This window comes from Rhincodon typus, chromosome 10, assembly GCF_021869965.1.
Source record: "Rhincodon typus isolate 14 chromosome 10, sRhiTyp1.1, whole genome shotgun sequence".
In the NCBI taxonomy this organism is placed as follows: Eukaryota; Metazoa; Chordata; class Chondrichthyes; order Orectolobiformes; family Rhincodontidae; genus Rhincodon; species Rhincodon typus.
Genome location: NC_063341.1, coordinates 54,772,145 through 54,794,783, shown reverse-complemented (window position 1 = coordinate 54,794,783; position 22,639 = coordinate 54,772,145). Strand labels below are relative to the sequence as shown.

Sequence of the window (22,639 nt, the reverse complement as noted above, 5' to 3'; positions counted from 1 at the left end):
TCCATCCTGGGCCTCCTGCAGTGCCACAACGATGCCACCCGAAGGTTGCAGGAACAGCAACTCATATTCCGCTTGGGAACCCTGCAGCCCAATGGTATCAATGTGGATTTCACAAGTTTCAAAATCTCCCCTCCCCCTACCGCATCCCAAAACCAGTCCAGCTCGTCCCTGCCTCCCTAACCTGTTCTTCCTCCCACCTATCCCTTCCTCCCACCTCAAGCCGCACCCCCATCTCCTACCGACCAACCTCATCCCGCCCCCTGGACTGACCTATCCCCTTCCTAACTCCCCACCTACACTCACCTTTACTGGCCCCATCCCCGCCTCTTCGACCTGTTTGTTTCCTCGCCACCTATCCTCTCCTCTATCCGCCTCCCACTCTCTCCCTATTTATTTCAGAACCCACTTCCCCTCCCCTTTTTCTGATGAAGGGTCTAGGCCCGAAACGTCAGCCTCTCTGCTCCTATGATGCTGCTTGGCCTGCTGTGTTCATCCAGCCCTGCACCTTGTTGTCTCGGATTATTCAGCATCTGCAGTTCCCACTATCTCTGATTCAAAGGATTACTTAAGTTTCGTTTTCGAAGTACAGTGACCACTTGCACTGAATCAAATTTCAGTCATATATTTAGTTCTATGTAATAGGGGACACAGCTTTCTAGATTTAAGCTTGCCTGTATCTAGTTTATTTGGGTTACCTTAATGTACTTTTCTGCCTTTTTTCTTCAGTTGCTCTTCCATAAATAATATGAACCAGTTTACTGTCTGACGCAATGAGGTATTAAATGTGACACTCTTTTGTCGGTTATTATTTTGTAAATTGCCCCAGTGCCATGATGCGATCTGATAAATGCACGTTCGGGGTTGCTAGGAGCCGTCACGCAGCGGGTGATTGTTCGAACTCAACTCGAAATTAAACAGCAATTCATTGTAATTTAATCGACCCTGAAGCCGCTGATCAGTCAATGGAAATGAAGCAATTTGAAGGAGCTCCTTTTGGAACTCAGAAAGCCAGGTAAATTGAAGGCAAGAATTCCCAGATTGTGTAATGTTTTTCAATGGGGTTATTCAACATTGACAGATTCCTAATTAATAGAGATGAGGACTGCGAACAAGTCTACGTGGAAATTGTATGAGATTGTTTGAGAAGTATTGTACACCACTTTATACGAAAGGGAAAGATAGTGGAGAGGAAATGAATCCTACACTGGGTAGAAGATATTGGTGTAAGTTAAAGGAAAGTATAATTAACTAAATTGAAAAAAAAGTGCCAGGATCTGATAGGATAGTTTAAGGATTTTGCAAAGGAGGAAGAAATAACAGAGACCGACGAATTGAGTTACATTGACAGGGGATGTATTTTAAAGGACGCAAGAGTGACCGATATGATACTCGTTTTCAGAAAGAGAAATAGAACTAATCTAGTCAAGTGATTTAATATTTGTGACTTTTAAAAAACATGTCGGAACCTTCAATTAAAATTAAATACCTAGACGAAGGGAAAACTAAATAGCAGTGGCTAACAATAATTTCACAAAGGTATGTGTTTGACAAATCCAACAGAGCTTTGAAGAGGTCGAAGATACAGAATAAGGGAAAAGAATATTGTTTGCATGGACTTTTAGAAAGCTTTTGATAAGGTACAACAGGGGACTTATTGGAGAAGATTGAGGGATGTTAAATTCAGGGAAGCATAACTAATTGCATTGTTTTGTGCATTGAGAATGATCGCAAGGCTATTAGTGCTCACTCTTAGTGTAAATTGTATAGCAATTTCCAACACACACACTGATCCTGGAGAAGGTGGAACTATTTCTGTATCCTGTGAAACCTCTCTTCACAAAAGCAGACAGAGATAGGAATTCATCATAACTTCTAATTGTGCCAGATTAGCCTTTGACTGATTGTGGAAAAGAGCATTTGATCACCAGGATTTCAAAATGCTAAGATCATACTTTACTGAGCAGCAGTGATCCCACATTCCTATATGCATTAGAGCATTGGCAAACCTACAGTAGACACCTCAGAGCACTGGAGAATTACCATCAATGGTGCCTTTTTAAGACCCTCCAACATGAGTGACAGGAAAGATTATGCCAGAGCAACATCATTTCTCAAACCAACATACCCAGCATCAAGGCACCAATCACTCAAAACCAACTTCGTCGGGCTAGACATGACATTTGTGTGCCTGTTGCCAGTTTCCCAAAGCAACTCTCCTAGTTGGAACTCTGTTAAGGCAGGACACTCCCGTGGGGATAGTGGGAGTGCTTTCAGGATGTCTTCAAAGCATTCTCACTAACTTATGGGAGTCCCCAGCTTGTGACCAACCAAAATGGGTGACACTTTGTTTAGGAAGGCACTGAACACCAAGAGCAGAGAGTGAGAATTGAGGCCAATTGATTGAAAGTGAGAAGCAATATTTTCACAGGGCTCTGCTCCAAGGTTGATTCTGTCTACTGTGTCCATCAATGAAAGGGATAAAGGATGGGAGGAGATTTTCCCCAAATTTAAGATGATACTAAAGTAGGAAGCATAGCAAATAATTTAGTGGACTGAATTAAATGGCAAAGAGAAATTGTCAGTACTTGTGATTTTGATTATTTAAAAAAAATCATAAAAGGAATTGGAAAAGATGGACAATGCATTGGAAGAGAGAGGTTTAAGTATGTAAATTCATATTCTTATCTGAAATAGATAATGTCATAATTCTAATAATTTCCCATGTTCAAGGTGCAATATAAGTGTAAGTTATTGCTAGTGGAATCCTGGGAATTGCTGTACACATTAAGGACATGGCATTATAAACTTATTAACATGACCTATGTAAAGGTAATATGCCTTATTATGTAAAAGAAACTTTTTAGGTCTAGTCAGTGACCTGTGTACAAGCATTGATATTAAATACAAAACTTGGAACCAGTTAATATGACTGTCTGCTATTTTGGAATAGTGAGGTGAGGTGTAAACGTATTATGCAACGTTGTACAGCCCAATTCATAGTTTGTGAACTAAGTTTGATACAACTCAATAATGACAATATTGTGGAGTTGAGTTATGTGACACGTGTCTTCTCATAGCATTATCTAATCAGTAATACCTGCTGATAACCTTCATAGCAGTTTGGAATATTTTTAAAACTGCAAAATGGGCTTGTGAAATTGTTGATGAGTTTTAGAATAAAACTTAAAACATTTCCTATGGGGTGCTGAAGGGATAGTAGATAAAAGAAAACAACCATTCTGGTCCATTATGTATGCTAGGAGAAGGGAGGGAAGCAATTAAACAGTTTGATTTCAATCTTGGTTATAAAAATGTTCACAAATCCCTTGCACTTGCTGTTGGAAGCAAGGATGGAAACGGAAGGGAACAATGTCTAAGAAAATCTGGACATGAGAAGCCTGAGGTTATCATTATTTCAGGATCACCCTAGAATGCAATGCAAAGTTTGGACAGATGAGAAAAGGATTCAATTTGTGTTTTATGTGGTTAAGCCAGATTTGGTGATGAACAGTTAAACCATCTGTCTGCCATAACCATTCAAGGCTGTGACCTTTGGAAATAAGAGAGTGGAGATAGAAAAATCACAGGAAATGATTAAGGTGATTTTACTGGGGACAAGGGGATTGAAGGTAGAGGTGAAGGTATGCTTGAGGAGCTGGGTAGCTGCAGAAATGCAATGGTGAATGAATAGCTGAATCTAGACATTAGTCATTTGAAAATGGGCTGGAAAGTGACTTTAGAATAGTTATTTTTAAGGGTGGATATGGAAAGAAGTCAAGTTGGAAGTGGGATAGGAGATGTGGTGGACATGAATTTAAAAACTATGCCATAACTTTACCTATTATAGTCATTTTTTGAATGTCTGAAGCTAAAGTTAAGATAAACAAAGGTGCATATGGTCTGATTCGTGCTGAATATCGAAAGGGTTGAATGGCATTTCTCCTTTCAAAATCTTTGCATTGTATGTATCTAGTAACATAAGGCAACATTGTTTTTGGTGCTATTACAGGTTTGATGTGTATGGAGTTCACCCAGACAGAAAGAAGCAAGGCGCTTACACAGAAGTGCCTTACGATAAGAGGGCCACTGGGGAACTGGTGAGTTAAACAGGATTACAGAATTAGGTGAGTCAGGTCAGGTGACGGGGCAAACCCACACAGTTGGTTATTGAATCATCTACTATCTAATCACTGTTGGCACATTTTGGCAAGTTCTAACTTTTATATGTCAATTGTATGTTGAGGAAGGGCAGGGGCAAAAATCGGAGTTATATTCAAATGCACCCTGATAATTCATTGAACAGTGGCTATCATAGTCGGGAGTGGAAGAGCAAGTTAATTAGCATCACTTGCCAATTTATCCAGCATAGGTCTGAAAGTATAATGATATTTTTTTTAAAGTTTTAAAATACTTTGAATCCCTTAAATTTTGTCAGAAACTCTGATAGAGTCATTGTACAGCATGGACGACTTGTCCATGTCGACCAGATATCCTAAATTAATCTAGTCCCATTTGTCAGCATTTGGCCCGTATCTTTCTAAACCCTTCCTATTCATGTTCCCATGCCTTTTAGATGTTGTAATTCTATCAGTTTCCACCAGTTCCTCTGGCAGCTCATTCCATATATGCACCACCCTCTGCGTGAAAAAATTGTCCCTGTATGTCGCTTTTATATCTTTCTGATCTCATCTTAAACCTATGGCCTCAAGCTTTGGACTTCCCCACCCTAGGAAAAGGACCTTGGCTATTTACCCTCTCCATGCCCCTCATGATTTTGTAAACTTCTATAAGGTCACCCCTCAGTCTCCAATGCTCCAGGGAAAATAGCCTCAGCCTATTCAGCCTCTTCCTAAAACTCAAACCTCCAACCTTTGCAACATCCTTATAAATCTTTTCTACACCCTTTCAAGGTTAACAACATCTTTCCTGTAGCAGGGAGACCAGAATTAAGTGTCGTATTCCAAAGGTGGCCTAACCAATGTCCTGTACAGCCGCAACAAGACATTCCAACTCTTATTCTCAATGTGCTGACTAATAAAGACAAGCGTACCCTTTCTATCTGTGACTCCACCTTAAAAGAACAATGAACCTGCACCCCAAGGTCTCTTTGTTGAGCAACACTCCCAGGGCTTCACCATTAAGTGTATAAATCCTGTCCTGAATTGCCTTACCAAAATGCAACATTTCACATTTGTCCAAATTAAACTCCATCTGCCACTCCTCAGCCCATTTGATCAAGATCCCGTTGTATTCTGAGATAGCATTCTTCACTGTCCACTTCACCACAAATTTTGGTGTCATTTTCAAGCTTGCTAACCATTCCTCCTATATTCACATCCAAAGCATTTATATAAATGTTGAAAAGTAGGGGACCCAGCACCGATCCTTGCAGCACACCACTGGTCACAGGCCTCCAGTCTGAAAATAACCCTCCACTACCACTCTCTGTCTTCTATCTTCATGCCAATTTTGACCAAATGGCTAGTTCTCCCTGTATTCCACGTGATCCAACTTTGCTAACCAGTCTACCATGTGGAACTTTGTCGAACGTCTTGTTGAAGTCCATATGGACAACGTCCATCACTCTGCCTTCATCAATCATCTTTGTCACGTCTTCAAAAAACTCAATCAAGTTAGTGAGACATGATTTCACCATGCACAAAGCCATGTTGACTATCTCTAATCAGTCCTTGCCTTTCCAAATACAGGTAGGTCCTGTCCTTCAGAATTCCCTCCAACAACTTGCCCACCGCTGTCATCAGGCTCATCAGTCTATAGTTCTGGCTTTTCCTTATCACTTTCTTGAAAAATGGCATCACATTAGCCACCCTCCAGTCTTCCGGCATCTCACCCGTGGCTATTGATGATAAAAATATATCAGCAAGGGGCCTAGCAATCACTTCCCTAGCTTCCCACAAAGTTCTGGGATACACCTGATCGGCTCTCGGAGATTTATCCACCTTTATGCGTTTTAAGACCTCCAGCAACACGTCCTCAGTAATATGGACGCTTTTCAAGATATCACTGTTTATTTCTCCAAGGTCTCTAGGCTCCACATCCTTCTCCACAGTAAATACTGATGCAAAATACTCATTTAGTATCTCACCCATCTCCTGTGGGTTCCACACATAGATAGCCTTGTTGATCTTCGTGGCCCTATTCTCTTCCTAGTTACTCTTTTGCCCTCAAGGTATTTCTGGGGAACTCAACCCAAAACGTTAACTCTAATTTCTGTCCATGGATGCTGCCAGACCTGCTGAGTGTTTCCAGCAATTACTATTTTTGTCTCTGATTTACAGCATCTTCAGTTCCTTCGGTTTTAAAACGCGGATCCTATCTGTGAATGAAAAAATGCAGATTTGTTGTGTGAAACTTATTTTCATCGGTGGCCTTTCTGAAAACCCATAAATGAACACGATCAGTGACACAAGCAATATTTATGAGGTAGATTATGATAGGACATAAGCACATGCCTCCATATTTTATTTGCTTCCACAAGCTTGGCTTGCATTTGCATGGCAGAAATATTTAAACATCCAAATGAACTTAAGGATGTTTTCATTGTTTTCTCTGCTTCAGTTCAGTCAATGGAGGTTGCCAATTGAGAGCATGAATCATGTACCATCTTAAGGAGTAGAAGCTACATACCCCATGTCACACTTTTAAGCAGATTCTTCTGGATGAATATTATTCGCAGCTATGCAGTCAGACCTACACCAAAATAAATTGTACAGCAGAAAGATATGCAAAAATTTCATCTTCGGGTAGATTGCAGTAAAAGCTCTCACTCTGCCCTCCTTCCACTTACATTTATAAATTGATAATCCATGCAATTCTCTGAATGAAATGTTTTAATTCCATAGTTTTGTTTTCCTAATGCTTTTTCAGTGCTTGTCTGCGATTATCAATTTCTTTCATTCTTTTTACTTTTTGCATTCCGAGAAAGCGAGAGCAAGATTATTTTACTTGAAAAAGTTATTGCTTGCTGGGGAGGTGATGGCCTTAGTGGTATTATTGCTGGACTGTTAATCCAGAGACCCAGGTAATGTTTTGGGGACCCAGGTTCGAATCCTGCCACAGCAGTTGGTGGAATTTAAATGTGATAAAAATCTGGAATTAAGAGTCTGATGATGACCATAAAATCATTGTCGATTGTCAGAAAAACTAATGTCCTTTAGGAAACTGCCATCCTTACCTGTTCTGGATTACAGACCCACAGAAATGTGGTTGACTCTTAACTGCCTTCTGGGCAATTAGGGATGGCAATAAATGCTGTCCTAGACAGTGATGCCCTCATCCTGTGAATCAATTTTTAAAAAAAAAGTTCAATTTGGTCCTTGGCCACAAAGGAATTTAATAGTAAACAAATAACATTAAATTTCTTCAAATAAACAGATCCTTCTGTTATCAATATTCTCCTTTCCTGGTTCAGTTTTTTCAATGCCCCCTTTCCAATTATAATGATGAGTCAATGTTTCTCCTTTTCAGATGTTCCAACATTTCCAACATTTTCTGATTTTTTTTTCAGTTTTATTGTACTGCAGTTCTACATCTATGTATGCCTGTTTAGATAATCAACTCTTTCTTTGTATCCAAGGAGAAACTAATTCTTTGTTTTGGTGAACATTTTCATAAACAATTATTGTGATTCTGGCAGGAGTGTTTGTGGTCATTTCTGCATATCCTCCACTATTTGTGCCTTAAGAACCTAATTTAGCAAATTTGCACTGTCTTTCAAACAAAATCCCAAGGGAATTGCTTTAATCCCATGAGAATTAATGGATTGTATCTGACAGCCTGCGACTCAGGACTAATGGAGTAATTTTGTTACCATTTCCCAAAGTAAACCTATTACAGATATATTGATTACTTATCCCATATTCCCATCTTTGCAATTATCTTTCTCTCTGCCACTGAAGCTGGGTAAAAGTAATGATGTCACCCCTATTAGTCTGGTTGTCTGTAAACAATTCATCTCAAAAAACTAATTTATAGATATCAATGGAACATGATACAGAGATAGTGTAATGTCCAAGGAAGAACTGATTAATTATTGACAAATATGCAGATTTGGTTCCAGATTCTGGAATTTCCTTAAATGATCTGTTAACATTGGGAGATAGAGCACATTGATTTTCATTCTTTAGAATATTATGGCTCATTTTATTTAGAATGTTGTTGATTACTTTACAATGTTATGGATTGCCTCAGCTCGTGTGGTGGCATTTGTCACAGCTGACAACGTATGAGCAGAGTTTTCAGTGCAGGTTGCTACATGTGGACTGGCCTAAAGCCTCCTAAGTGAGATAGAAACTTTTAATAAAAAACTTTATTTTCCAACTTTGTAGTTACAGAACACAAATCAGATAAGGAAAAAACTTCATGGAAGAAATCCATAATTGTAATAATGTTGAATTAACTGCATGGTGGAGGTATATGTTCTGCTGATGCCTTCTTCATTTGGTTAGATTTGTATTTGTCCTCTGGAATCTTAAATTTGAATAGACCATAACTCCTAAACTCTGGGTTTCACTGACTGGAACTCTTCACCTCTCTACCTCATCTTCCTCCTTTGAAAAATTCTTCATCAGCTAAACTGAAATCTCCTTTTGTCATTCACAATATTTGTCATATTTTATTCTTTCAATGTTCCTGTTGAGCACCTTGGGATGTTTTATGACTTTAAACATGCTATTTAGATGTAAGCTGCTGCTGTGTTTGTTTGGGTTAGAGGTGCAGAACAGAACTCTAAAAATCTGAAAATAAATATTCCCAGATTTTTAAAATAAAATCAGACTTTCTACAATCCCAGTCTCACATTACATAAAGCAGATCACATCAGTGACGGGATGTGGGCACTCATTTGGATACAAATGAGATCTCTAACCTAAATCAGAGAAAGCAAATGTAAATGCTAATACTTGGGGATCAGAAATTAAACCAAATCTCACGCTTCAAAAAAGAATGGGAACAGGTTATTTTGTTTCTTTGTTAGGAGATGGTTCAGATTTAGAGCAATCTGAGATGACTTTCTTTTTCATATTCCCCACCCTGTAGGAAAATCTTGTTATTGGAAGACTGGGAACCTTGGATGGCAGGAAATTGAGAGCTTAATCAAAAATAAAAAGGAGGCATATGTAAGGTTTAGGAAACTGAAGACTGACAGAGCCCTCGAAGAATATAAAGGTAGCAGGAAAGAACTCAAATAAGGAAATTAGAAGGGCAGAAATGGGCCACGAAATGTCTTTGGCAAGCAACATTAAGGAAAATCCCAAGGTATTAAAGGTGGAAGAGGGTAGCTAGAATAAGTGTAGGTCAGCTCAAGGACAAAGGAAGAAATTTATGCATGGAGCTGCAGAAAATGGGTGAGGTCCTTTAACAAATATTTTTCATTAGCATTCTCAAAGGAGAAGGACATGGTGGATAGTGATTCTCAAAAGGGGTGTATTGATATTCTAGAGCATGTCAATATAAAACAGGACGTGGTGTTGGGTGTTCTGAAAAGCATTAAGGTAGAGAAGTCCCCAGGACCTGATGGGATCTATTCCAGAATGCTGAGGGAGGCAGATGAGGAAATTGATGGGGACTTGTATGAAATCTTTGTATCCTCTTTAGTCACAGGAAAACTCCAACAGGACTGGAGAATAGCCACATTGTTCCTTTGATTAAGAAGGACAATAGGGTTAATCTGGGAAAGGACAGGCCAGTTAGCTTTACGTCAGTGGTAGGGAAATTATTGGAGAAGATTCTTAGGGATGGGATTTACTCACATTTGGAAAAATATGGACTTATCAGTGATAGGCAGCATGGCTTTGTGCAGGTGAGGTTGTGTCTCACAAACCTGGTTCGAATTTTTTGAAGAAGTGATAAAGATGATTGATGAGGGCAGGGTGGTAGATATTGTCTCCATGGACTTTAGTAAGGCCTTTGACAAGGCCAACTGCTATGGTGTCATCCAGCCCAGTCCTCTGCTAAGGGGCCCTCTCCACAGTTACTGTTTTGTCCTTAATATACTTGTAGAATCTCTTTGGGTTCTCCTTAACCTTATCTGCCAGGCTATGTCATGTCTCCTTTTTGCCTTCCTGATTTTGCTCAAGCGTACTCATACACCCCCAATACTCCTCAAGGGATTCATTTAAGCCTAGCTATCTATACCTGACATATACATTCTCCTTTTTCTTGACCAGATGCTCAATATCTCCAACCAGCCTTCGCCCCTTCACACTAACAGGAATATGCTGTCTCTAAACTCTCATTATCTCACTTTTGAAAGCCTCTTACTTGCCACACCTCAACTTACAGAGGGATCTAGACATATATATCCATAGTTCCCTGAAAATGGCCACACAGGTGGATAAGGTGGTAATGAAGGCATATGACATGCTTGCCCTCATCAGTCAGCTTACAGACTATAAAAATTGGCCATATTTGGAACATTGTGTACAGTTCTGGTCAGCACGCTTCTAGAAGGATAGAATCTTTGAAACAGAGAATCCCTACAGCACAGAAAGAGGCAATTCAGACCATCAAATCTGCACTGACCCTCCAAGGAGCATCCCAGCCGATTCAGCCTTCTACCCTATCCCGGTAATCCTGCATTTACCAAGACTAATCCACATTGCCAGTACATCCCTAGATACTACAGACAATTCAGCACAGCCAACCTGCCTAACCTGTACACCTTTAGCCTGTGGAGGAAACCAGAGCACCCAGAGGAAATCCACACAGACACGGGTGAACACGCAAATTGCACACAGACAGTCACCCAAGGCTGGAATCAAACCTGGGTCCCTGGCACTGTGAGGTAGCGGTGCTAACCACTGAGCCACCGTGCTGCCCTAAGCTTTGGAGAGGGTACAGAAACAGTTTGCCAGGATGTTGCCTGGTTTGGAGGGTATTAGCTATGGCTGAGAGATTGGACAAACTTGGTTCATTTTCATTTGAATGTCAAAGAATGAGGGGCAACCTGATAGAAGTTTACAAAATTATGAGAGGCATGGGTAGAATGGATAGTCAGCATTTTTTCCCAAGGGTGGAAATGTCAATTACTAGGGCACATAAGTTTAAGGTAAAAGGGTATCAATTCAAAGGAGATGTGGGAGGCAAGTTTTTTTTTACACAGAGGGTGGTAAGTTCCTGGAATGCGCTGCCAGACGAGGTGGTGGAGGCAGATGGAATAGCAATGTTTAGGAGGCATCTTAACAGATATATCAATATGCAAGGAATAGAGGGATACGGACCACATAGAGGCAAAAGGCTTTCAGTTTAGCATGGCATCATGTGTCAGTGCAGTCCTGGTGGGCCGAAGGGCCTGTTCCTCTGTCGTATTGTTGTTTGTTCTTTGACAGAGCTAACTAACATCTCTAACTTGACAGAACAGCTAAAATCAGTAACTAACTGTATGCCCATTCTTTGTTACAATAAATTATTTATTAACTGTTGAAGAATCAATGTTGAGAAGAATTAAATTCTCTTTCAGGAAAGAAGATTGGCACCTGGTTACTACAATGTGGACACAGGAGACTTCAGTCCTAGCAAGGTTTCTTGTAAAGCAGCAGGTCCTGGTTGGGCAAGAGCGTATGAAATAGAAAGGTTTGCTCAGACACCACAGTCATTTTATAAAGAACAAAAGCTAAAAAAGAAGTTCTTGGTAAGTAATGTTTTCACAGACTATTTTATTCACATTGTTATGATCCCAGCTGATGTTACTACTGGACAAATCAGATGTCAGACTGAAATCAGATCTGATAGATCATATTTTGTTTTTTGTTATTGAACAATGTGGTCTTTCACTGAAACACAAAGCATGCAGTTCCAAAGATTTGGTTTCAACAATAACATAGAAGTTAACTACACAAAAGGAACGAAGATAAAGTGAAATAAACCAAGCTATTTACATTTAACACAATTTAAAAGGTTTCAAAACATGTGATAAAAATACAATATTCCATCTATCCCAACAGTATTCTTTTACCGTATTCAAACACACAAGAGAATTCCCTTCTGTAATACATCAATAGGTATGACTTAACTGTTGCTTTTGGTTTTCAGTCTTGAGAGTTTGATAGCCTCTTCTTTGAATAGTCACAACTGAGCTTTGACTTTCTCAGTTTTCAATAACTCCTTCAGGGTTCGAACCAAACACGTCTGCTCTGTATATTTAGTTTCAAACTAAACCCTTACCATTGAGGTAACCTATTACTAACTTTTCTGAACTAATTCGTTGCTTCAGGAGAACTGTGTTCTTACAGTAAACTTCAACCATAGCTTCCTTGAACAGAAACCAAAAGGTTTTTCCAAGCCACACAGTGTGGAGTTGGAGGAACGTTGTAGGACTGTGCTGAAGGGTCCCAACCCGAAACATCGACTTTCCTATTCTTCTGATGCTGCCTAACCTGCTGTGTTCCTCCAGCTCCACGCTGTATTGACTCTGACTCCAGTATCTGCAGTTTTTGCTTTCTCCGAGTTTTTCTTCCAAGCTATGGTTCTTCCCCCAAGCAAAATTAATTAATCCTTGATCCTTCTAACATGTTGAAGGATAGAGGGATAATGCAGATCAAAGTTTACTCTGAGCAGTCTCTCAGTGCAAACTAATTTCTATTAGCACTCCAGGAACTCACTCTCTCATTTGTTTCCAAAAACCATTGCTCCAGAACTAGTGACAAGTTAATCATTAAACCACCTTATAGACAGACTAAAACCTGCATGCCACTCGCTCAAAATCCAAACTTCATATATATACTCACCTTACATCACAACATTTCCTTATTCTCTTTGAAATGGAGAAATGTTTCAGATTAACACCTTTGTTCATTATCAGTAAATGTATACCAAAATCCAAAATATAGCCAACCTCTTTAAATGTACCTGGGTGCTGTTTTTGGAGCCTAATTGTTTCCTTATTTCTAATTTAAAACATACACTTTAAACACAGGTCTTAATGTTATAAAAGCATGCTTGAACAGTAAGTCAGAGTATCAGATCATGACTTTTACTTGGTACAATGCAACAAAATCTGAGTTGCCTGGTTTATGCTTCTAACCGGAGGTTGCAAAGTTATGCTAGCAAACAGAATAATTTCTGACCTGTTGCAGTGTACTTTCTTACAATCCCTGTAAAGACTGTTAAGTTTTAAAAGGAAATTAATTTCCCAGTGAACAATGTAGAATCATAGAAACAAACACAGAATGCTAGAAAACTCAGCAGGTCTGGCAGCATCTGTAGAAAGAAAAAAAACAGAAACTCAGATTTCCAGCATTCGCAGCATACTTATTTTAAATAAAGAATCATTGAACTAGATTTCACATTTTTGACTTTTACTGAAATCACAGTCAGCTAAAACTAATACACTAAGTAACAGAAAAGTGTTCATCATTAACTACTTAACTTTACCAAAACACAACACCACTTTTATATGTTAGTCCAAACTTTTCAGCAGAAATGTACTCTTTTGTTTAATAATCCCAAGTTCCTCCTGGTTTTAACCAGATCTCTTCTCCCTGCTCCACAAGTGTGAATTTTTCAGAGTCCTTTTAACCTCTCTTTCATCCCATCTTCTGAGCATAATTTAATGGACTTCCACTGGCAAGGTACCCCCGTGAATCTTTAGTTTTTAACTGTTCAACTGTCCACAATCTTTGTTTCCTTGCACAGGGTTCAGTCCTCACAAGAACTCCAGACGATTAAGCACTTCTCACTGCCCCAGAAAAGCAACCAACAAAATCAAAGACACTTCCTGTCCCACCTATAATCTCTTCTGACAGACAGAAGTTACGAAAGCTTAAACTTGTGGACCAGCAGATTCAAGAACAGCTTCTTCCCCACTGTTATTAGATTTCTGAATGGACTTTTCAAATTTCAAATTTAATGTTGACTTTCTCTGCAGCCATGACATTGTATTCTTTGCTCTGCTGTATTACCCTAATAACTTCGAATGGTATATTCTGTCTGTACTGCATGCAAAACAAAACTTTTCACTGTACCTAGGTATGCATGAAAATAATAAAACAAATCAAACCAAGTCTGTTCTTTTTCTGTGTGGAGACAATTTAAACTATAATTGTCTTATGAAGTGCAGCAATCATAACAAATTAGAAAGACTTGGGTAAGACAAAAAGAGTCTGGGGTGAATGTTGAATCTTCTTTACTTCACAAAAGAATTACATACTAAAAGCAAATATGGCTTGCTTGTTACCAGCAAAAGATTTGCACCAATTAATATATTAGTATGCTTTTAGAAAATCACAATTAGGATAGTTAACTTAGGTTCCATTCAGGAACTAAACAAATAATTAGAACTCAAGAGAAATACTACATCTCTCAGCAAAAATGTTTAATGTCTTAATCATGAAAAGTCAGTGCAAGGGTAGGGTGGGTTGGTGAGGAGATGGGGTGGAGTTAGCTGTACTCTCCCTACACGTTCCTAGTTTTAGCCATCAAAGAGAGACTTCAGTGAGATGACCAAATGTTCCTGTTCTGCCAAAATCTACCTCATTTTTCAAGAAATGTCCCACTGCCTGACAACTTCCTAAATACAACTCTCCTAATTTTAATTTCTCCTTCTTTTAGGATAAAGAAATTGGGCCTGGTTAGAGAAAGTTTGTGTGAAATGCCATCCTTCTTCTTTTAAACAAGTATCACAGCACACTGCAATACATTCCAAGGGCCTGCATCTCATCTCATCTCATCTCATCTCAAAAGAAGTCGTCACAGTTTTGGCACCAACAGCCCTCCATTTTTGGTAGTACCTTTTAAACCATCCACAGAATACAACAGCCAATTCTGGCTGGATGCAGGCTGGGAGTTGACATCACATGGCCTTCCACTTTATACTGCCCCTCCCCCAGATTCCTGTAATTGGTTAAACAACATGTCAATCATCATACAGCCCCCAACTTCTCATGGATTTTCACTCAGTCCCTGTTTTGACTTCTAAAAATCTGGTCACTCCAGAGATCAAATCCTTCTTGCCATTCCCTTGACTTCCTCTTCCCAATGCATCCCAACCACATATACAGGGCTATTTTGATTTGATCAAATATAGCAACCTAATTCACATCCCTTAGGATGTGGGATCGTAGCATTGCAAAAGATTAAAATGGTGACTGGTGTTCATGCTCCTCTAAGATTAGTGCAGTCCTCCTAATGGTGTAAGTTTCCATGTGAAGTAAGTTTAGGCAACTTTAAATCTTACGTCCCCAAAATTAATTTGGTACAACTCAAAATAGGATTGCAAAACATGAGAATATTCCACTTTTTTTCAGAGTTACTTGTTTTTAGTCTCCTTTATTGAATTTCTTGGGGAATGTAAAATGTGCTATTGTTAGAGTAAAATAGGAAGAGACATGGAAACATTTGCTACACCTTTCCTGTTGGTGTTACATTAACTAGACAGTATGTATATTTCCACACATTTCTTACTTTATGAGGACATGACTGGCTTTCAATCAATGCTTTCTGGTTTGATGAGATTTCCTGATTGGGAAAGACAATGAGATTTGCTAACGCAGCATAATTGAGATAGAGATGTGCTTTACCATACAATAGAAACTCAAGAGTGACTGTCCCTAACACTGGAAGCAAAATAATTGGAACAAATATTCTATTCTTTTGAACAGATAAAATTCACTTCATTAAACAGTTTGGAAGTCTGAGAATTTGGTTTGAATTCTGCTGAACATGATATTTATAAGATAATTTGTTTAGACTGTGCAACATGTGAATAAGAAAAGGAAAGCATAGCAGTCAAAATTGAGAAATAAAAAGACATTTTTGTGTTTTTTTAACTGCAGGAAACAAATCTTGGTCCAGGCAAATATGAGATCCCACATTTTCTTGACTTATTACAAAAGAAGAATCCTGGAAGCAGAGGCATTTGTGACACTAACGAGCAGCGCTTTAAAAAGCAAAAAGATGTAAGGATTTAAATTATTGCCTTTTTAAACAATTTCTAATGTCTATATTGCATGACTGTTCATATCAACCTCAGTAAGCCAACAATTTTGTCTATGATTCTGCTAGCCTGCTCTGTTGGTTGACTATAACAGATTTGAAACTGAAAATATCAACATAGTGCAGAAGGGCAAAAAGTTGACCTTGCATTGTTTGGTACTACTAAACGTATGTTTGTTCGCATTATTGCTCAGAATTATCTGTTACTGAACTCATAAACATTATTTTAAGAATGGTGTTAACCTGAAATAAATATTTTTCATGCTGAGCCTCAAAGAGTTAAGCCAGGTAAATTCTTATCACATCAGAATATAAAGTGGAAGTGATTACAAGATTTTTACTTGGCTCTTTTTTCAGATTGGTAGCCCAGGTCCCGGTACGTATGGAAAGGGTGGGATTCCAACTGCGGTCCTGGAGGAGAAAGCAAAGATGTCTTTTGGGTCACAAGGAATAATGGATTCAAAATCTGCAAAGAACCGATCTCTTGATACAGTGGTAAGTATATCATTCTGTTGTATTCCTTTAAATTGATTTTACAATTATATGGTGCCTTTCATGTAAAAAGTTTCTCAAGGTACTTCACACATAAATAGCTACCAGAAAATGTTTCAACTAAATAAGCATTTCACAATTTCCTTTATATTGCAATTTGACTATACTGTGGCTTTAAGAGGTGTATTTTGTGCTTTTTTTTTAATTGAAAAGAGGTTTTAAGGCAGAGGTAATGTGCAGTCTACCAGAACCACTAGAGTAAACAGCTTGTGAAGTTTTGGGTTTTATTCCTTAAAGTTGGAACAATTGAAGCAGCCCGAATGGGTGCGGAAAGCTCTCACAGAACCAGGATTTTTTTTAATTTTTAGATCTCAGTAGTTGCTATTGGGGTCTTGAAGAAGTAGAAACTACTTTATTTCCTCTTTTGATTACAGCCATAAGCTGGGGTTTCTGTTCCTGCTACTGGAGTTGCATGTGAGACAATCTGTTTGCTGAATTTGCCTTTTGCCAAGGGTGGAGTTGCATGTGAGACAATCTGTTTGCTGAATTTGCCTTTTGCCAAGGGTATGTTTATGGGATGTTATTAAATTGGAACAGTCAATTAGTAATAGTCACTGTGTCTATTATTCTGTTAATTTTTCCAATAGAGTTAATTCCTCCTTGCTTTTGTTATGTTTTAACTATAGTAGACAAATAAAGTGTATTTTCTTTTCAATCCAGTAGTTTGATGAATCAAATTGTATCTGGAATGCAACATGTTACATTCACCTTTAAAATAAGAAAAGTTAGGGTCTATACTATCTTCTAAATATTTTGAGGGGGTTTGGTCTGTTCCATAACAGCAGTTATTACATTCTAAACCAGTATCAATTTCAAAGTGTGGACAAACCACCAAAGGGACAAATCTTATCTACTTTGATTCCTCAGAGATAACTTCTTTTCTTCATTGCTTATGCAGTAGCCTGGTGAAGCGGATTGTGCACCAGTTGTAGAACCTATCCAATATTCATTACATTGATTTCAACAGAAATTAAAAGACAATGAATAGAAGATCAGCAACAAAAAGTGAAAATTGCTTCTTTCAAATGCAGTATCTGGAATCAAAAATGACCTGGCACATGAAATTTATAAGCCTATTAATTACTGTTGCCATTATTAGTTGAAAATAATGTTTATATGATTTCCCTTGTCTACTATTTTAACAAGATCTATCCTGTTATGAATACTGCTATCAAAATCTAAACCATGAGCAAAAGGGTGTTTAATGAACACTTCTGCACTAATGTCAACAACAGTCATTTTCAAGCTATTCTCAGGTTATGTCCTTCAGTTTAAAAATATACCTTATACTTTTCTAGGGCTGTGACTTGGCACCAACAACATATAACCTTGAGAATAGCATAGATAAATTGCTGACACGGGTAGTCAGTAAACGTGGCCCCTATGATCTCTTTACGGGCGAAAGGAGTGATCGGATAAAAACTGGGCATCTTGCAACGGTATGTATGTACAATAGTCAGGATTATCTCACATTCACTATTTTATTTTTTTTCTGGAGCTTTAGGTCAGTTCTTAGATGTCTTCAATGATCTCCAGACAATGAAGCATTGAGCGCTGCATTGCATGAAAACCATGAGGTCTGAATTTGATAGCTCCTGTTAATGGGTTAAAAATGGTTAGTATACTGGACTCACAATGCCAGAATAAAGAGGCTGAAGGACAGTCCTAACATTTTTTTTCCCCTAGACGTTATTGGCATTAATACAAAAGTATAGGCATCAAATAAGTAGCTCACTAACTTGACCTTCTGAATTTTAGTGGGTTTGGTCATCCATCTGGCCTGTGAATAACATCAGGGGTGTGGGAAGAGTGAGGAATGAGGGAGAGGTGATGGGGCAGTGGCAGCCTGCAGCTTCACTGTGATGGTAGGAGAAACATTATTCCAACATTGAAATAAACCCTCTGCTATTCCTGTCTTAAGTCCATCACCAATGTAACAACAGCCCAAAAACTTATGCAAATCAATTGTAGTCTGTTCCTCTATTAGTTTTTATTGGATCCATTTTATGCATAAAATTTGGGCATAAATTTCAACAATATTGAATTTTTACCCCAGTAATACTTGACTGGTGTAATCTAAGTGTGAATCCATCTATGAAAAATGCCTATCCCTGTACAGGTTTTCAGAATGAAGCAATAATGCTGTCTCAGTCTCTCCTTCCTTTCATGTCATAACGCTGGCTATAATCTTGCCCTCATTGTTATTAAATTTAAAGACTCATTCAAGAAAATAAAACGGGTAAAAAAATAGAACTCACTCTGATGGAAATATATGCTGGAGCCAATATTACATATACAGTACAGACCTGTTGCCAGTTTAAAATGAGCTCTCTAAGGCAACTTGCCGGTTGGGTTGGGTAGGATAGAGCATGTGATCTGATCAGCTGTCCCCTATTTAATAGTGGCTTGCAGCATCTTAAAGAATAGAGTGAGTGGACAACAATCCAGTGGAGCAAGAGGCAGGATGATATTAACCACACATTACCATGGAGGTAAGTGTGCACAAGAAGAAAGCCCTCTTTCCCTCTGATAGGTGACAGTGTCAGAGAAAATTAGCCAGTAAAAAGGGAGGGAGGTAGCAGAGCATAGAAACACTACAAACATTCTGACATCCTGTCTGCAATGCGGTAAAACAAAATAATGAGTTCAAGGGACTTCATTATCTTTTCCTGTATTTCTCTTCTTGCCAGTGGTGAGGCTATACGTCAATTGGACAAATACACACCCAATCCTATCCCTTAAGATGCTCACACTTACTACTCCACCTAGAAGGACAAGGATAGCTGATTTATGGGAACATTGGAACTTCCAAGCTTGTTTCCAAATCTCACACCATCCTGACTTGGAACCATATCACTGTTCCTTCATTGTCACTGGGTCAAAATCTCATCTTAACAACGAAAGTACTGTGGAAAGAAACCATGATTTCTGTCATATTCTGGAAAATGCATTGAATAGTTAATAAGTTGCAGTCCATGCATAAATATAAATATATTAATAAGTACACTGACAATGCAAGTTCTAACTTTCATTACATCCAGAAAGATCTAAAACAAATGATGGAAAGAATCTTTTTTTTTCTTTTTAGGACCCACTGAATCTTTATCCTGGAATGTATAAAATTGAGTCATTCATTGATGATCTGTCAAATCCAGCAAAGAAACAACATGGAAAGTTCGGTACTGTTGAGCAGTACCCATTTCCCCCAGTAGAGAGAATATTCTACACTGGACTGAATATGTTTCGACCACAAGTCGTAAGTCTCCAGGGCTCCTGCTTTTTTACATTTTTCCTGCAAAACAATTGATATTTCCAGACCCGAAACGTCAGCTTTCCTGCTCCTCTGATGCTGCCTGGCCTGCTGTGTTCATCCAGCTCTACACCTTATTATCTCAGACTCCAGCATCGGCAGCTCATACTATCTCTGATATTTACTTCATTGTGTTTTGCTTGATGTGGTGTTGATACACTTTATTCCTATTTGTTCTCCTATGGCTCAACAGGGTAGGGATACCTTTTATGATGTGAAGCAACTTTCCAGGCCAGAAAATCGAAAACCGCCTCCTTTTTTGTCGTCCACAAGCCGGGGTGGTCGTGTACCTGTTAAAATGCTCACTTTTAACCCAGTAAGTGTGGGAATGTTGCGTTGCCAGATTGAATGATCTGTAATGAGTGTTGTCCACACCACCCAATATGCGGCCCAAACTGAATTGGGTACACCCAATTTTGATTTGATATATCGCCAAGAAATGTAAAAGATCAGAAGGACACAGATCCCAGACATGTTTAATACTTATTTTGAAGGGTTTGATATGTCAAAATAGGTGACATTTTCAACAAGAATGCATGAAAGTTGTTTGAGCCATGCTTACTGAAATGAAGCTTCCCATAGGAAATGAGAGCTTAGCTATATGATAGGAAGCTTGTTCTATTAATGTACTAATTATTAATGTTGTTTTGTCACAGAACAATGTTGGTGTAGGTCGCTATGACCCTGGTAAATATAATCCAAATCCAACAAAACCCTGCCAGTCACCTTTCAAATCCAAGACTCAACGTTACCTCAGCAACATTGAAAGGGATAAGTTCCTGCTGTAAGTTTGCATACACTGAATTGAGCTCTTCTAAAGAGTTTAACTAGCACTTGGTCTTGAGTATTTCTCACTCATAAGTCAAGTTAAACATGGCCATTTTGTGTCACTGTCTCCCAGCAATGCTATGATGTCAGTATTATTTTATCTCTTTTTTAAATCCAGAAGAGCTCCTGAATAGTTTCTTTTCCCATCACCAAATCACCTGTAGTATTTTTTCAACTATTAACCATCACTAGTAAAATCAATGTTATTTATACTCGCTGAGTAATTTATGAAAATATGATCAAGTTGAGTGTTTCTGCTTGTGATTTCCTTGATGTAATGAGTCCAGGTGTGGTCATGATCTGCATTCCCAAATCAGACTCTAAAACACTTGGGCTTTCCTGGCTTGAATTAATTGAGAGGAGTAAGTGACGTGCTTGTAATGTCATTGGACTGGTATCCAGACGTATTAACTCAACATGGACATGGCCTTGAACCCCACCATGACAACTGGTGGAATATAAGACCAAGAAGCTCAACAGCACCTTGACCTGCACCTCAACCACCATCTTCAACTATCACTCCCTACACCACTGATGTACTCACTGCAATTTCTACCATCTACAAGCTGAATTGAAGGAATTTTTTGAAAGTGCCTTCCAAACTTGTGCCCTCTTCCTCTTAAAATGACAAAGGTGAAGTAGAGGAGGTTACCTTTGGTCAAATTGAAGTTCAGTTAAAGAAAGACCAGAAAGAGTTCACTGGCTGTACCTGTTTGGTCTCACTGTAGCTATTCAAAGACCTTGATTCACAGCTGGTAGTTTGAGGTTGTAGCTGATGTCTTTGTTTGGAAATGCTGCTGTGAAAAGTGAACTCTTCCATTAAAAGTTTGATATATGCTTACAGGAATGTAGACACAATAGCCCAAATATTCTGATGGCCAAACAGCCATTAAAGCAGTGTAGACCAGACTCATGCATCCAGATCATGCAGAATCCCTTGGAACTGCCTGGAAAATTAGACTTTCCAATGGACAATATCCCATGTCTGGAATCTTCCAAAAAATGTAAAGTTGGAGAATTCAGAGGGTTCCAACTTACTTAAGCATAGTAGTTATGCAGAAATACTTAGAGGAGCAAAATGTAATCCAACTCCTGGATAATTATTAAACTGATTAAATTATTAAACTCAACACTGATTCCACAAATCATCCACACCCTCCCCCAGTTCAACAGTCTGATAGACCCCATGACTTGACCCACCACTCACCCCAGGCCGATCTGACCCTGCAAGGCTTGACATCGAGCCTCCACTGACTGCTGGACCTGACAGCTTCCTGTGCCATTAATTGACCCAACTTAACCCTCGCTAGACTCCTCAACCACTCTGATTCATGGTTCAAATTTGCTGGACAGTTGGGACCTCTAACTCCTAAAATTTGGTGGCAAGTGTCATTAGAAAAGGATTGGGTCTTGGCCTGCAAGGTAAATGGTTGATTTAAAAATATATTACCATTGGCCAATTCTATTCTGATGGTAATCAGGATATCTGAACCAATCAAACTCAGCAGACAGGGTACCACCTAGATGGAAATGGAGAGGGAGTAGCAGAAGCAGCAGTTTCCTCTCCCAGCTGATGGTGGGGTTTCTGCTACAATATGCCTTTCGCAACACACACAAAGCTTAGTTGGTCAAATGACTTGTCACTAACTGCCATCAAGAGTTCAAAAATCTATTAGATATTCCAGAAGTTATCTTTGGTTTGCTTATGTCTGCATGATTCTCTGAAAAAATTTAAGAACTTATGTCTAAGTAATTCATTTCTGAATGGTTCAGTTTTCAATGGATGAAGATTGCGAATATTTCAATTTTGAAAGAAAGCAGTTTACACATCTCCCCTGAAGCGAATCAGGAATTGTTGATAATCTTGAACAACTGTGAAGTGTCCTTATTCTGTAAATGTTCTCCTGCATCTTTTAGGGAGCGTCTGGGATCTGGAAAAAGACCAGATCAAGATTGAAAACAAATACTGGACTTTAACCTAACTGAATAAACATCTCA

At 38.8% G+C, this 22,639-nt stretch overlaps 2 protein-coding genes across 2 annotated transcripts in view; one reads left to right on the top strand and one right to left on the bottom strand.

The window, feature by feature from the left end:
* ttc22 (tetratricopeptide repeat domain 22) overlaps positions 1-346 on the bottom strand; it is an 18,766-nt gene extending 18,420 nt beyond the window's left edge. The window contains exon 1 of the mRNA XM_048602180.1: positions 304-346. Coding sequence (XP_048458137.1) covers positions 304-318 — 15 coding nt within the window. The 5' untranslated portion in view covers positions 319-346. The remainder of the gene's footprint in view (positions 1-303) is intronic.
* Positions 347-833: 487 nt separating this feature from the next.
* LOC109921587 (lymphocyte expansion molecule) lies at positions 834-22,639 on the top strand. The gene is made up of 11 exons (XM_020521609.2): positions 834-885; positions 949-1,012; positions 4,010-4,097; positions 11,480-11,650; positions 15,792-15,914; positions 16,309-16,446; positions 17,802-17,942; positions 19,592-19,759; positions 20,007-20,129; positions 20,470-20,597; positions 22,559-22,639. Exons 1-11 carry the CDS (start codon positions 834-836, stop codon positions 22,596-22,598), a joined length of 1,236 nt encoding a protein of 411 aa, XP_020377198.2. The 3' UTR covers positions 22,599-22,639.